The sequence below is a fragment of the Equus przewalskii genome, chromosome 17 (assembly GCF_037783145.1).
Source record: "Equus przewalskii isolate Varuska chromosome 17, EquPr2, whole genome shotgun sequence".
Taxonomy (NCBI): Eukaryota; Metazoa; Chordata; class Mammalia; order Perissodactyla; family Equidae; genus Equus; species Equus przewalskii.
Window position 1 is genome coordinate 40311140 of NC_091847.1, and position 15950 is coordinate 40327089.

The following is a 15950-nucleotide window of genomic DNA, read 5'->3' on the forward strand; positions in this document are numbered from 1 at the left end:
CTTTTTCTAACCCATGATTATAATGATGTTCTATGTTTTCTTCTAAATGCTTTATATCTTAAATGTTTATTTTTAGGTCTCTGGTCCATTTTGAGTTGATATTTGTTTATGCTGTGAGGTTCATTTTTCTACATGTTAATAAACTCCATTTAGTCAGGATATATTTCCTTATGTATTGTTGGATTCAATTTGCTAACATTTTGTTTAGAATTTTTCATCTATGTTTATGAGGGATATTGGTCTTTAGTTTTCTTTTCTTGTAATGTTTTGTCTCGTTTTGGTATCAGATTAATGCTGGCCTCAAAGAATACATTGGGAAAGATTCCCTTCTATTCAATTTCCTGGAAGAGTTTGTGTAGAATTGATAGGTATTCTTTCTTCCTTAAGCATTTAATAGAATTCATCTGTGAAGCTATCGGGGCCTGGAATTTTTTTTGTGAGAAGATTTTTAACTATAATTTCAATTTCTTTTGCAAATATGGGCAATTCAAGTTATCTGTTTTTTCTTGAACAAACTTTGTAGTTCTTGTCTTTCAAGGAATTTGTCCACGCCATGGAAGCTTTCAAATTTATAGGCATAAAATTGTTCGTAATATTCCCTTATTTATCCATTTAATATATGTAGAATCTATAGTGATGTCACCTGTCTCATTCCTGGTTGATAACTTGTGTTTTCTCTTTTTCTTTTTCTGGTCGGTCTGGCTAAGGGTTTATCAAGTTTATTTATCTTAAAGAAGCTTTCGGTGTCATTGATTTTCTCTATTGCTTTCCTGTTTTCTATTTCATGGTTTCCACTTTGACCTTTATTAGTCCCTTTCTTCTGCTTACTTGGGTTTTCTTTTCTTTTCTTTTTCTGGTTTCTTAAAGTGGAAGCTGAGGTCATCGATGTAAGACCTTTCTTGGTTTCTGATATAGGCATTTATTGCTATAAATTCGCCCTCAGCACTGCTTTGGTGGTATCCCACATATTCTGATATATTGTGGTTTCATTTAGTTCAAAATTATTGCTAATTTTCATTTTGAGTTCTTCTTTGATCCATGGGTTACTTAGAAATGTGTTATTTAGTTTTCAAATATTTGGGGATTATCTAGATATCTTTTTGCTAAAATTCCATTATGGTCAAAGAACATATAACTTGTCCTTTTTGTATGACTTGAGTCTTTTTAAACTTATTGAGATTTGTTTAATGGCATGGAATATGGTCTGTTTTGCTAAATGCTTCATGTGTGCTTAAAAAAATCATGTCTCCTGCTCTTGTTGGGTAGAGTGTTCTGCAAATGTCAATTCAGTGAGCTGGGACCACCGTAGGACCCACTTTGTTTGTTTCCTGTCTCTCGGGGATCACTGTCCTTCAGTGCCTGATGTCCATTGTTTCATATATTTTGTTTGTTTGTTGTTGCTGTTGTTACAGGTGGGAGGGTAAACCTGGCCCCTCTTACTCCATCTTTTTCAGAAGCAGAAATCTCATCCATTTTTTAGAGATATTTTTTCTCACATTGAATTTGACTTCTCAGCTGGCTTTCCATGAGGAAGAAGAGGAGGCAGGAAATAAAGACTAGGATAAGGAACTCTAGAAATCTGTACTACGACACATTTTTCCAATGGCTATGACTCTGCTTGGTTTTTCCCAAGGAGTGGTTGTGTGTGTGTGTGTGTGTATGGCGTTAGTAGATGGATGTGTTTCACACTCACCTAGAACACATTTCAGAACCAATGACTAAACTTTAAAAAAAATGAACAAACAAATCAAATCTGAGCTGGCAAATTAGATGTAAAATCTTAGAAGCATGATACTGAAGTCTCTGGGCGAAAATGTCTATGGTTTATTTACAGGAGAACACTCAGACCCACACTCTTATATTATAAATGATTTTAATATTGAGATATCAGGTTTTAATCCAGTTTCACAGAAGTGATATTTGAAGGAGAGGGGGCTGCACGCTGAGAACCCTGGGGAATGGTCCTTGCACTCCAGCTGCTAATCCTTTCCAGACCAGTGCATGCCTGTGTTGGAAGCTTCCTGTTCATCTTAGGCAGTGCAGAAAAAACACTGATCAAGTCTTCCCGTCACCTTTTTCTTCCTAGGCTCCATGAGGACCATTTGTCCACCATTAGCATTGTCTTTCCTCAGACCATATAGTAGAAAATACCGTCAACTGTCTTGTGGGTTTCTTCCAGAAATCACATTCCAGCTATATTCTAGTCTTTCTTCCATTTGTGGATATCCAAGTCTTCCTGAATCACTTAGTCAAGGATGATCTCTTGGGTTATTTCTACAAGGGGTTAATCACCTCCATTCACACTGGTTTTTACTGGTTTCATTTCCAGAGAAATTTAACTTCCAGCTCTGGGGATGGCACACAGTGCCTCTGTAGGCTGGATAAAAGTGTGCTGTGCTTAAACCACACCACCCAGCCTGCATGGCCATACTTTCTATACCATCCCACTCTCTCCAGTGTGATGGAATACTCTGCCTTCTGGATTTTTCCCTGGTCCTCTGCTTTTAATTGTATTCCCTGAGAGAGTTTTGTGACTCACCTATGTGAGCTACAGAAAACCTGTGCCTCTCTTTTCACTAGATCTTCCTGTGTTTTAACTTGCACTTTCTATTCAGGCAAATTCCTATTTGTTAGTAAGAGCAATTATTTTCAAGAGAGTCCAAACCCAAGTCTGAACTGGTCCTGGCTTGTTAGCTTGAGTTTCTTAAAAAATGAAATCTGAAATCTGTCACTTGTGTTGGTTCTTTATCATAGGTAGTTGTGGCCTTGTTATTTCCATCAGTGTCCTTAATTTTGCCTGTAGGTCCTCATGGTTTACATTGTTCGTCAACCTACATTATTCCTTAACTCCTTCCCCTCAATTTTCCCAGCGCCTTCCTATTTCTCAGAAAAGCCTGCGATTCGTTTTCTGGGCTATCCCTCTGGGAGGACTGGCTACGGGAAAGACTGAGTAAGATCTATTATTGTGAAATTATTCTTAAAACTGAGCAATGACCTCTAAGGGTATGCAAATGTTAATTTGAGAAACGTTGCTTTAAATTGTTTTTCCTCTGTCTACCTCTGTATCAAATATGTCTGTTCTTTGAATCCCAAACCTTTCCAAGTGTTGGTACCTAGTGAGTATGAATGCAGTCTTTTTAACATTCAGCCCCGAATTTTGTTGTCTATATTTCTCACCATGGTACCCAGAAGATTTAAGGGACCTCTTCTAAGGTTCACTCTCACCTCTGGTATCTGGGGATCCTCAGGGGGCAGGCACCTCACACGACCCATGGCGACTTGTCTGTGCTCCTTTAGGCAGCTGCCTCCCCAGCACCACGCCCAGGCCCAGAACACTGCTCCACACTCCACTGCCTGAGCTGAGCACCTGCCTCCGGGCCCCACCTGAGGCTCCGCCACCCTGCATTCTCTTCTGCTGCCCGTCTCTAGGCTTCTGCTCACCCTGTAGCCCAGGCAGGGACCTGCTCCCCTGCTGTGGCTCACCTCCACACCACAGCATGGTGCTCTGCCTTCTGAACCAACAGAGCCCATCTTTATGTCGCCATTTGGAAGCAGCTCCCGTCTCCTGGGTTCCACTCTTTTCTAAAGAGTTCCACAATAGAATTGCTTGGGCCCCAAGAGTTTAGTGGGTCAGACTTCAGTTTATACAAATTCTTTGAAGAACTGGTTTAAGAAGCTGTCACCACTTTTACCCAGAACTAGCATTCTCCTCCTACAATTTGACGCTTGTTCTGAGTTATCTAACTCACGATATCAGAGACTTTTCTATGTTATTCTTTCCCATGTTCTTCAAGGTTCTTCCTTGAAATTTGTCTTCAGTTTTACCTCCTCCTTTCCCCAGTTCTCCAGTCATACCTAGAACCCAGCCTTGGATACTCTGCTCTTTTTCACATACAGGGATTATTGGAGGCACTCAGTTCATCAATACACTACCAATTACTGAACACTTATTGAGTGTATATGTCAAATACTTTAATATATAACTTCCTTTTATTCCCACAACAACCCCAGGAAATAGGCGGGAATATAGACAATAGTGATAGAACCACTTTGAGGACAGGATTATCTATCAGATTGTTATCTCTTCCTTGTGAACTTCTCAGTACCTGAAGTGAAGACACAATTAAATATTCACATCCTGTTACTGCCTAAATCTAAGCCTAAGATATTAAATGGTAACTTTGTGTGCTGAGAAAGTTGCTCTGCAACTATGCGTAAAAATTACAATGTGTGCTTTCCTGTGTCCATCTGGATCTGAAACCATTTTCAGGTTTTTGGATGAATCATAGAATTTTATTAAAGTATGGGTTGGCTATCTCTTAAGATGAATATCAGGTTTGATTAAATCAGACAATGACTGAACATGACCAAGAAAGTCTCAGAGGAAAACACTATATATAGTTTTTTTTGCCTCTATAACAATTCATATCTTTTATTATGCTTAGTGTTTCCAATCTCCTTTTATTTATATTTTTCTTTTCCAATTCCATCTTCTTAGTAAAAAGGTTTCCAAAATCTGACACTTCTTGAAATCAATGAAATAAACTTTTAATATACTGAAACTATGCAAAATACATTTAACAGTGAGTCTACTTAATTTAAATTTTCATTACCCCACTGCAGTGTTTATAAAACTAATAGTATTCTGTAGAGAATGTAGTAGAATATAGTCATTTGTTATAGAAGGAGATGAATAAACAAATAAAAGAGACACAGTTTTTGTTTAAAAAGGAAAGTATGAAACAAAATAGTTATTAATCAAAGGGAAAAATCAGGGCACTACTGTTAAGTTTATTAGTAGCATTAAAATATTTTTTGTAAGACATTTCATAAAGAGGATTACAACTTGAATTTGGGGTACTTTATACAATGCAGCCTAAGGAGAACTTGAAAAAAATTTTTAAGTAAATGGTAATCATCATCTTTAATTTTAAAAAGACTAATCACAATTTGTATCTTCACTAGTTTGTTCGGAAAAAAAAAGATGAGGGCTTCAGAATTACAGAATTATTGGAGAGCCTTTCGTGTCACAGTCATTATCATGTTCTGGCTACATTTGCCATCACCATTACCCCCGACCCCACCCCGGTCTTTCCCTTCTAATTAGTCACCCAGGAAAGGGAGGCATTTGTCCTCTTTTCATCCAGGTTCTCTCTCTTGTCAAGCAGGGGGGGCCCCTCTGGTGCTCTGAATGAAGGCCGGCAGGTGCTTGCTTCTGCTGGTACCAGGCCCGAAGGGAATGGGGGAGCAATGAGGACAGCAGTGTGTGCACTCAACAACGACATGGTAGAAAGAGGGAGTCTCACCTGTCAGGCAACCAAGTCTTAGCATAAAACAGCAGCATTTCCAGAAAATGCCACTGTGGATGTGGAAGTCCTTGCTGCTGAGAAAAGGTTCCTTGACATGCTAAGACCCCTATCTCCAAAACACTCTAAACCTCCCCTGAGAACACATGATGTTGAACTTCACACATGTGTGCACAGTGGCAGTCCTCTGAGGCATCTGGCTTAAAGCGTGACAGGCAGAGCGATAGAAGGAGAACTGAGCTGGACATGTCCCACACTTATTCTCAGGCTCACTGATATTTTGGTTAGAGCCCAACGTCCTGAAAGGGCCTTTATTTTATAGCTAGATTTCATCATCTCCCTGCAGTTAAGCCTACATGGCTCAGTGCAAATCCAGTATTATACCTGGGAAAGCAACTCGAAGCTACATCCTACCAGGGGCAGGTTGGTGGTAGCACAGAGGGCAAAAGAGAGCACCGGCAGAGACTCTCGTATAGCATAGTGGAGTATGGCAGCACACAGCAGGGGGAAGAACCCGCTGATGGTGGCGCATCTCTGGGTTAGCATTCTCTCTGCCCAGCTCTTGCTGTTCAGCAGTGGAGATTTCTGCCCCACTGCTGGTCCTGTGGCTGACACTGTCTTCCCGAAGCATAGTGTTTAAGACAGAGGGCTTTGGAGGCAGATGTGCTCAGGTCCAAACCCCGCTCTTGACATTTATAAACCTGGTAACTGTGGGTAAGTCCCTCAACTTTCTGAGCCCCAGTTTCCCTTAGTCAAGTGGAGAAAACAATATAAGCCTCTCGGGAACTAAATACAATAAGATACATAAAACGCTTAACATAATACTGATTATGGTAGATAATCAATAAATGGTGGCTTTTGTCATTATCATGTCTTTAACTGGGATTTATAAGACATTATAACATAGTGATTAAGAGCATGGATTTGGATCCAGAGTGCTTGGGTTCAAATCCTGGCTTCAAAGCTTGCTAGGTGTGTGACCTGGGCAAGTTACTTAACACCTTTGTGCCTCAGTTTCCTCATCTGGAAATAGGAGATACTGAGAATACCATCCTATAGGATGATTGTGAGCTCTGAACGAGTTGGCATATACAAAGCTCTTGGAACACTAGGTATTAACTATTTCTATTAGCAATGCAAGCTATTTAATGCTAGTAAGATACATCTACTAAAATAAGAAAGAAACAATAGATACATCCATTAAAATAATAATGTATCGGGGCTGGCAACATGGCCCAGTGGTTGGGTTCGCCCCCTCGGCTTCCACAGCCCAGGGTTTCCCAGTTTGGATCCTGGGTGCAGACTGCGTATGGCTCGTCAAGCCATGCTGAGGCAGTATCCCGCATGGCACAACTAGAGGGACCTGCACCTGGAGTATACAACTATGTACTGGGAGCTTGGGAGAAGAAGGAGAAGATTGGCAACAGAAGACAGATGTTAGCTCAGGTGCCAATCTTAAAAAATAAATATAAATATATAAAATAATGGTGTATCAAGTAAGATACATCTATTATATAGCAGTAGATATAAATAATAGGTAATAAATACAAATAAATCTAGTAATATACATCTATTAAAATAAAGAGGAAATATATATGTGTGCATGTATGTAAATATAGAAAAACACATACCTACATTAGGTATAGCAAAACCAACAGGATGAAAAAAAGTCACATAGTAACTTTTTACCCAGTTATTGCCAAACAGCGGAGTTTCATGATGCACTATCTTTCAGTGTCACCCTGGAACAGGATTGGCTGCTATGCAAGGACCAAGAATATAAATACATTTCAGGCTGAAAACGCATATACTCTTTGAGCAGTAAGTTTCCTCATAAGACATCTACCTAGAAGTTGCAAATGTCAGGTCGAAGTTTCAAACTGCACTGGAACCTCTGTGGTATTCGTAAAGTCTTCAGGTTGTTAATGACACCCAAGAGTGTGTGGGGGTCAAATCTGTGCTTTCCAGTGCCCGGTCTCTTCTAGGGTCCAGCTGCAGGGCAAGTTTATGGGATGGAAAACTTCTAGGGTGTTCATGCTGCTCTTTCCTTGCTGGTTGTGCAGCCAAGTGGGAGAGAAGATCAAGCTTTTGACCCTTCACTCAGCCTAGGGTGATTCACATTTGGATGTCTCCAAAGCACAGGGGCAGTATTTAACCCCCTGTGGTCCACAGCCCAAAGGAATAAGTGTCTTGGCCCAAGTTGTGTGCTCACCCTCCTGGCTGCAGAAGCCTCATCCAGAACACCACTCATTTAGTACTAGAGCATCCTAACCCAACCGACCTATTAAAAGAGCCACTGTAAAGCCCCGAACGCTTAAGTTTCCTTGCTGTTGAGCTGTGTTGACTTGAGTCTGTTGCAGTGTGATGAAATTTAACAGAAGGAAAAATTCATTCAAATTTATTCAATCCCTCTTTCTCATTCTCTCTGAATAAAGAATTTTTTTTCCATTTAGATTCCCATAAAATGAGGATGATACAAAATGGTATGAATCATCAATATTTAAATAAATTTACTCTTTTGGGAGGTGAACTTCCTCCTGTAGCTAAAGAATACTATTGGTAGGATTGCTTCTCTAGTCCCTTCAAGAAGTACTGGGAGGGATGGGTGTGGAGAGTGAAGGAGAAAGCAGATCAGAGGACTCTGGGTTGCTCTGGGAGGATTTGGGGGCTGCCATTTGGGGGATTTGCAGGAGTATTGCAAGGCTTGATTATTTCTGGTGTTGAGGAGTCTTAAAGGGGAAACCTGAGCCAGATAAAATCCACCACGTGCACTCTCAGCTGAAACCCCCGCGGAGCTTGGCCTCTTCCCTCACCTTGAAGCCCTGCAGGCTGCCTTAGAGGAACAGCCGGCTCAAAAGGATGAGTACCTTTAAAATGAGCTACCAACCACCCGCACCCCCATGTATCTCATTCTCAATATTGCCCATACATAGTTACTACCCCCAAGACTTTTCCCCCCCTCTTCCCAAACTTTCCTGGCTCGCCCCCGAGCCCAGCAAAGTAAGTTCTTTCTTTCCTTATCCCTCATTGGCTCAATGCCTTACTGTTCAGATCAACTTAGCCTTGCATTCTTCTCTTAAAATTTCTGTCTTCTTTATTACCCAGATCCAGCTGCTGCTCTGACTTGGGCACAGGACTTGCCGTAGTCCTCGACCCCTGGGGAGTTTGGTGGAAGCTGGGGCTTTACATGTGAGTTGGGACCATGTGAGTTGGTGTCAGGGTGACTCCCAGCTTAGACCTGGGGGATAAGTGAGCCCAGTGGATCTGGGATGTGCATAAATGGATCCAGCACCCTGATATTGTATATTTATTTATTATCTTCTCCCCAACTTGAGAGCACAGGAACTGCTTATTTTGTTCATTGTTATATCCATAATCATAAGAACAGTGTTTGGCACATGCTGGGTATTCAAAAATACTAATTGAATGAGTTTATTGAGCCCTTATTATGTGTCAAGGATTGTTATAGGTGCTAGAAGAGACAGGCATTGCCACCCTCTTACAGGTGGAAAGTTAAAGGAGAAAAGGGACTTTCTCGGTGCTACTCAGAATCGGAGCAGTTTCAGGATTTCCAGACATCTGGCTTGTAATCAGATATCTGACTTTCCGTGTCCTTTTGTAAGGAAAGAGCCTTTCTAAGAAAAGGAATTTTTTTAGGCTGACTCCTTTCGTGAGCATTTAGTCTCTCTCTGCTTAATTTTCCTGATTTGGAAAATGAGCATGGCACCATGGAATCTAGCAAACGGATGCCCAGAAAACTAGCCCTGCCTGACTGTATTAGTTTGCTAGGGTTGCCATAACAAAGTACCAAAGACTGCAGGGCTTAAACAGCAGAAATTTGTTTTCTCACAGTTCTGGAGGCTAGAAGGCCCAGATTAACGTGTTGGCAGGGTTGGTTTCTCCTGAGGCATCTCTCTTTGGTTTGCAGATGACTGTCTTCTCCCTGTGGCTTCACTTGGTTTTCCCTTTGTGTATGTCTGTGTCCTAATCTCTTCTTATAAGAACACCAATCATATTGGATTAGGGCCCAACCTAATGACCTCATTTTAACTTACCTACCTCTTTAAAGACCTTACTTCCAAATGCGGTCGTGTTCTGAAGTGCTGGGGATGAGGAATTCAGTACGTGAATTTTAGGGCGGGGACCACAATTCAGCCCATAACACTAACCCTGATTTTACAAAATGTGGGTAATGTCAGTCCTGTTTTAAAAGGCCTCGTGTTGTGGGTATTGTAACCATGCAGCAAATTTCAGTCCATTACTGGCTCTCTGCCGCCTTTGGTGGCTGCCTCTTTCTGCTCTTCTCCTTGGTCCCAGACTGAGATCAGTAAGGCGGTCAGAGCAGGTCACACAGGGATCCGGAAATCCAAGAAGAGGGTTTTGTACTAAGTGCATAAAAGGAATGATCATCCATCTAAGGTTCGTTGTTTAAATTACCATGTTTATTTAAGTCAACACAAAATACAATAAAACAACTTACAAAAAAACCATTTTATCTTCATGTAACAGAACTCTTCAGTGAACAGAAGTACTACTGTTAATGTTTTGGCCTTTTCAAGGTCCAGCCTTGGGTCAAAACTGTATTCAGAGAAATAGCAGATTCTTCTCCACCTTCCCCAATACACACACAAAGGAAACTTATATTTTCTAAAATCCCATTCCAATAATAATACAAAATATCACACGCAGAGGTGAACACTACTGTTGTGTCATCAGTATTGCAACTTCCTTGTTGCTCCAGATTTTCCTCAGACCCTGGGCTTCAGGAACGTAGAGGGTACCTCAGCCCTTCAGGGTTTCCATGGGGATTGTTTAGTATTTCTGTTAGTATAGCTGTGTACCGCCCCCCAAGTGTCTTATTTACCTGAGTTTTTTTGAAACCAGAAAAAAAATGTCTCCAAGTGATCAAATGTGTACAGATCTATCTGGTAGAATTGAAGAAACTCATCAGAGATTACTCTGTGCTCATTCAACGGCTGAACATAAAGCCTCCATTACAACATGAACTGTTCACCTAGTAAAAGGCTTCACATTACAATTTCCTCAAAGGTAATAGACATTGCACAATAGTACAAGACTTCACCTGGATTCCAGTAGTTTAAGTGCTATTTGTTTTGTGTCAGTACATTTTCAAACAAATGATAGTTATTGCCCAACTAACAAAATTCTTTCTATCATTTTACTGACAAAAAATTCAGTCTGGTACTGTGGATAGAAGAAATGGCTTGGAGCTAGAAAACCTAGATTCTGAACCAGATCTACTCACTTTCTGAGGCTTAGTTTCCTTATGAGGATCAAATGAGATGAAACTGCTTTGTAAAGCAGTATCAACTATAAGAAATATTCTACAGAGTCCATCTCTTCAAGCAACCTATGGATCCCTAATCAGCCACATGTATTTGGCAAGTAAAATCTTACTTTTTAAAGTAAATATATGATGTATAGTCACCATACACAACTGAAATGTGCAAGTTGGGAAAAGAATATAGATAAAGAAGGCTATTACTCATGAGAGATTTGTGTACTCTCAATGTGTTTGATTCAAAACAATTTAAAATTTTATTCAGTTTAACCCATGTTCCTTTTGTACTATTGGAGCTCTTTCTGAATAAACTATCTAACCATCTAAAGTAATTTTTTAACAAGAAATTAAAACTTTAGATGATTGTGAAATTGAGTAAAATGGATTGAGAAATATGGGAGAAGTCATAGTTTGAAAACTCAGGGTCAAAAGGGAAACTGAGTATAAAAGTTTATTTTTCAGATAATTAAAAATAATCTAAATGATAGGCTTGTTATTTTTGTTTATTACTAGTGACTTCCTAATGTATAAATTACTTCTTCATCTGTAAAACAAATAAAATACTTGTTTATGTACCTGATTTTTAAGTACGTAGAAATCCACAGGAATTATTAACACAATTTTCATTCTCACATTAGGGACATCTTTAGAAGAATTCCATCCTCTCAGCTGAAGTAAAAGTCAGCATCTCATTTTTCATAAATTTTTCCAAAAAATCCTCTTTTAGGAAGGGGCAGATTTACTAAAAGTTTAGAATTAATTGGCAAGTGTGAGTATATAACGTGAGCATACAGACTTTGTGACTTTGCTGAGACAAAGACTTCAGGTAGCTGTACCCCTGTAACAAATGACATTCTAATTTCAAACATTTTTCAAATGCAAATCAGGCCCCCATGAATCATTTTGATGATTTTCTGAGGCATTAATGCAACTGAGTTAGTATTCCTCAAATGATCCCCAAAGTCACCCCTTCACTAAGGATATTTCTCTTCTTGATTATTTTGAACCTGCCGACAGAGTCGCTAACCTTCATACAAAGAATGACTGATCTCCAAATGACCTATTATTATCTTAAACCAACCTCATTTTGAAGCAACAAAGAAAGAAAAATTAAACAGTGCATTAACATTTCATATCAGTGAGACAGACTGTTTCCATGCATCAAGCAGTTCTAGCCATCTGTGGAAAGGGCCAACTTTTGTTTTTCGCTATGTTTATAGGTTACATTTTTAAAGGTGCTGGTGGAGCCTCTGTACAGTGGATTGGTTCCCTAAAAAAAAAAAAACGAAAGTTCAAACGAAAGTATGGACATTTTGTTATTACACAGTTTTAATATATCTAAATAATTTCACCATATGTTACAAATTGAAAGAAGAGAGTCAGGCTCAATCTTGGAAGCCATTTGAACAACTTTGATTAATTTGATATGTCATACTTTCAGATTTTAAGATTTATGCATCTTCATTTTATTTTTTTAATATGCAGAACTGGTCCCATATGTGGATCCTAAAAATCTTACCCTTTTTGGAAATGCACTAATTCATGGATAGAAAACAAGACTTTGGCTTCTTTGTTCACTGCTATTTTACTGTAGCCGAAAACAGTGCCTAGTCCACGGTAGGCACTCAGTATCTATTGAATGAATATAATGAACCAATAGGTGACCCAAAAATGAAATATAAAGTAAAAAAGTAAGAAAAGGGGAAAAGTGAACTGATAGAAGCATACAAAGATGAATGACATAGAATCCGCATTTAAGAAATGTGTTGCTGGGGAGAGGCAGTGTCTTCATGGTGAGGAGTCACACCTGCACCTGTTCTGTGTTGCTCAGAGACAGTGGCCTGACCTCTGACTGAGTACCATGTTATCTTTGTTCATGTGCCTTTGGAGAGAGATGCTATCTCAGTAATGAGGGCAAATAGAAAAGAGTTTCCTTGGAGGCGAATGATGAGTAAAGGCCAAGTCACCATATTGCTTCTACTCCTGAGGTCAGCCTGGATAATTCTGAGGGCCCCTCAGTTCTTATTTACTCCTACTGCCATAAGGACTTGGGATTTGGAGGATGAAGGGCAGACTGATGTGGTCTTAGAAGCAGGTAGAGTCTCATTTGCAAACAAAAATCATGTATGGAATACTATTAAGTTTAAGAGACTATAAGCTATTAAGTTTAAGTTGGTTACAAAATAATAAGGGACTCATTAGAAGAGGAAAAATGGAAAAACTAAGAAGTGCAGGCTGGGGATGACAAGTAGGGCATTGTCCTGGAGGAAGAAGGAGCTTTAGGGAACAGAAAAGATATTCTGAAAGAGTAAATGGGCTGTGAGCTGGGCCAGCTAAGACCTTTATAGAACCAGGAACTCTTCTTGGGGTGCCATCCCATATCATGTCAAACATATTAAAATGCAGCTACACCCCATACTACATATAATTTATCTGCACTATAAAGGAGGTGACTTGAGTTGCAATTGACTTGAATACAAGTTATTTTGTAGACAGTTGAATGTTTAAGTTTGATTCTGCAATTTTCATTCTGTATTTTGTAGCAACTTCACTTATTCAGGTCTACAATATTTTGAGGGTCTCTTGCAAAGCTAGTTATAGGGCCTGGGCATGCTAATAACGAGGATGGATAAAGCAGACCTGCTGTTGTAAGACAATAAGGTTTGAAGGTGGAGAAAGAATAAGTACATATTGCTGGAGGAAAGTCGTGTTTCCTGCCCTCAGCTAATGATCAGAGCTCAGGAGAATAAGCTCAAACAGATTTTATTGGCAGAAGAAAGTGTGAAAATGCCCAGTACTTCCCCCTCTCATGCCAGGAGTGATAAAGGCTTTGGTCTGGCTCCATTTTGGGTGGGTCTGCACTCCTTCACTGTTTAAACAAGGCTGGTTTCACCCAACCATCTGGGTTGACTAGGCTGATTCCCCCAGGAGTCTAGGGGTGCTCATTAGGCTGTGGATTCTGCAAATGCAATGGCACATTTTTAGAGCTTGAAAAGTGGTAATGAGAAAGCTCTCTGTCATGACCCACAGTTCTCTCAATGATTGTCTAGCTGCCAAATGCAGACCTGATTTGCTCCACACAGTACAAAATCAATCCATGACTGCAATGAATGTCAGACTGAACATTTTTTGCCTCTAGTTAATGACTTGTCACTCTAGAAAGAATGTTTAATCAAAGATGAATTTAAATATCTTCTCTTTGTGTTTTCATAAAGAATATGGATGGGGGATTATTTTTAAAAGTGTAATAAAAGGTAACCTTTCTTTATGGCTATGATGAAATGTTTCAGGAGGCAAGAAGGAAGCTCTTTTTCATCCTGAGCTCTGTCACCGTTACAGTCCAATGGGGGTCTTTGGGTCAAGAGACCCAACCACCCCTATGGTCCCTGGAGGTCCTCTGGGTTTTGAAGACCAGTCAAATTCAGTTATTTGAGAAAAAGTAGGTTTTAGACAAAAATTGAATCAAATTGAGGACCCCAAAATGGATGCACTAAGTAATAATTCTTTTTCCAGTAGGATGTATTAGTGAAATTTAAATTGAATTATTTGAATTAAACTTCTTTGCATCCAAGTGCATAACTATTACCTAGTGATTATCTAGTCAAGAACATCAAACATTTGTTATGCAAAGAAACTCAATTTAACAAGGGACTAATATTTTCCATTTATGCTTCTATCTGTTTAATGCATATTTTTGTTTCATTTTAGATGAAGAAACAGCAAAAATTCAGCATTTGAATTTCAGTCATGTTCTACATCCTGAGGGAAAACAATTCATGTTTTGGGGAAATTAACTGTTAATTAAAATGTTATTTTAAAGATATTAATCATTTGTCAGTCCTCATGCCTGTCTATGAGAACATTAAAATGTGCTGGTTAGTAGATACACATCACATAATTGCTCAAGTGCTTGTTTGTGGAACACCTGCTTATTATTTCCAGGAGTGTCAAGGCTGTGCTTGAAAGAAGAGGCTGCAATTAGGATTTCACCTCCGCCATGAACCAACAGTTTGGGAAGTCTCTTTACCTCCTTGGGCCTCAGTTTCCTTACATTCAAAATGGGGATATCAAGACTACTTCACAGGGCTGGTGGTTGTTCAATTAACTGCTGCTGTCGTTTTTTGTGCCAACTTAACACATTCTTTTGCCTGGTGCCCTTCTGACCACTGCCAGGCATTTGCTTGTCAGTTGGTGAGAGTTAAAAACAACGTCTCTGGCCAGGGGATCAGGAGAAGTTAATTGTCTTGACGCTCTGTCATGAGGCCATAGGACCTGGCCTCACAGTACTATGTCCTAATTCACCAAACTCACCTGTTCCATTACGTGCTACCTTGTTAGGGGTGTATACATTATATCCTCATTGCAAATCTACAACTTACTTTCCTAAAGGGTTTTGTTTAATTACGAAAAATCCACAATACACAAAAGAAGAAGAAAGGGGTATAACAAACCTCTGTAGAGCCATCACTCAGATTCAACAATTATCAAGATTTTGCCACACTTTCTTCAACAATCCCTCTCTCTCTTCTGGCTGAATTATTTCAAAGCAAACCCAGCTTTCATTTCCTTTCACTCCAAAATATGGATATTTTCTATCAAAGCCATCATGCCATTATTACACCTAATTGAATTAACTATAATTCCTTGCTATCCTTCTAATACTCAGTCTATATTAACTTTTTTCCAGTTGTCCAAAAAATATATTTATACTGTTTGTTCAAATCAGGATCAAAACGAGATCCACACATTGCATTTGGTTGTTGTGTCTAAAGGCATTTTTAATGGGAAGATAAAGTAGATGAAAATTTTCATTGTCCATTGTCTGGAACCATATATTTTGGTTATTCCAAAATAACTGCATGAAATTTAAACATCTCTTATCAAGATAAATTTATCCAAAACAGAAAATTCCATTTGCTTTAGGAATTGAGGCTATCAATACAGACTTAGAGAAAAAAGTGTTAACATCAATTTATTTGGGCAGATGAACCCAAAGGAGCATTGTGTTTGCCTGTATTTTCTCCAGCGATATCACTGTTTTCAGAATCAGCAGTGTGGGATAATTGCTGTTAGATAGCTGGACACATCATTAGAGATAGAGAGATGAAATTAAAACCATGAAATTGTTTCTATGGGCCTCTAGAAATGTAATTATCTCTCCTGTGGAAAAGAAACACAGAAAATTGGAGTCCTGTTTTGTGTTTGCCTACGGTGAAGAGGAGACACATAAATTATATCTATCGAGTACATATATTTAAAGGTTGATACTTTTTGTTTTGTTTTTTTTTCAGGTAGCTGTTTAAAATTTATGGAAAAATTAACTGGATGGTATTTAAAAAGTC

At 39.2% G+C, this 15950-nt stretch overlaps 1 protein-coding gene across 8 annotated transcripts in view; it reads right to left on the reverse strand.

The window, feature by feature from the left end:
• Window positions 1–9726: 9726 nt before the first annotated feature.
• ITGB6 (integrin subunit beta 6) overlaps window positions 9727–15950 on the reverse strand; it is a 129255-nt gene continuing 123031 nt past the window's right edge. For all 8 annotated transcript variants that reach the window (XR_011528387.1, XR_011528386.1, XM_008513713.2 and 5 more), the window contains one exon: window positions 9727–11878. Coding sequence is in view for 6 of the 8 variants with exons in the window: in XM_008513713.2 (XP_008511935.1) it covers window positions 11780–11878 (99 nt within the window). In the remaining 2 variants the exon portion in view is untranslated. The remainder of the gene's footprint in view (window positions 11879–15950) is intronic.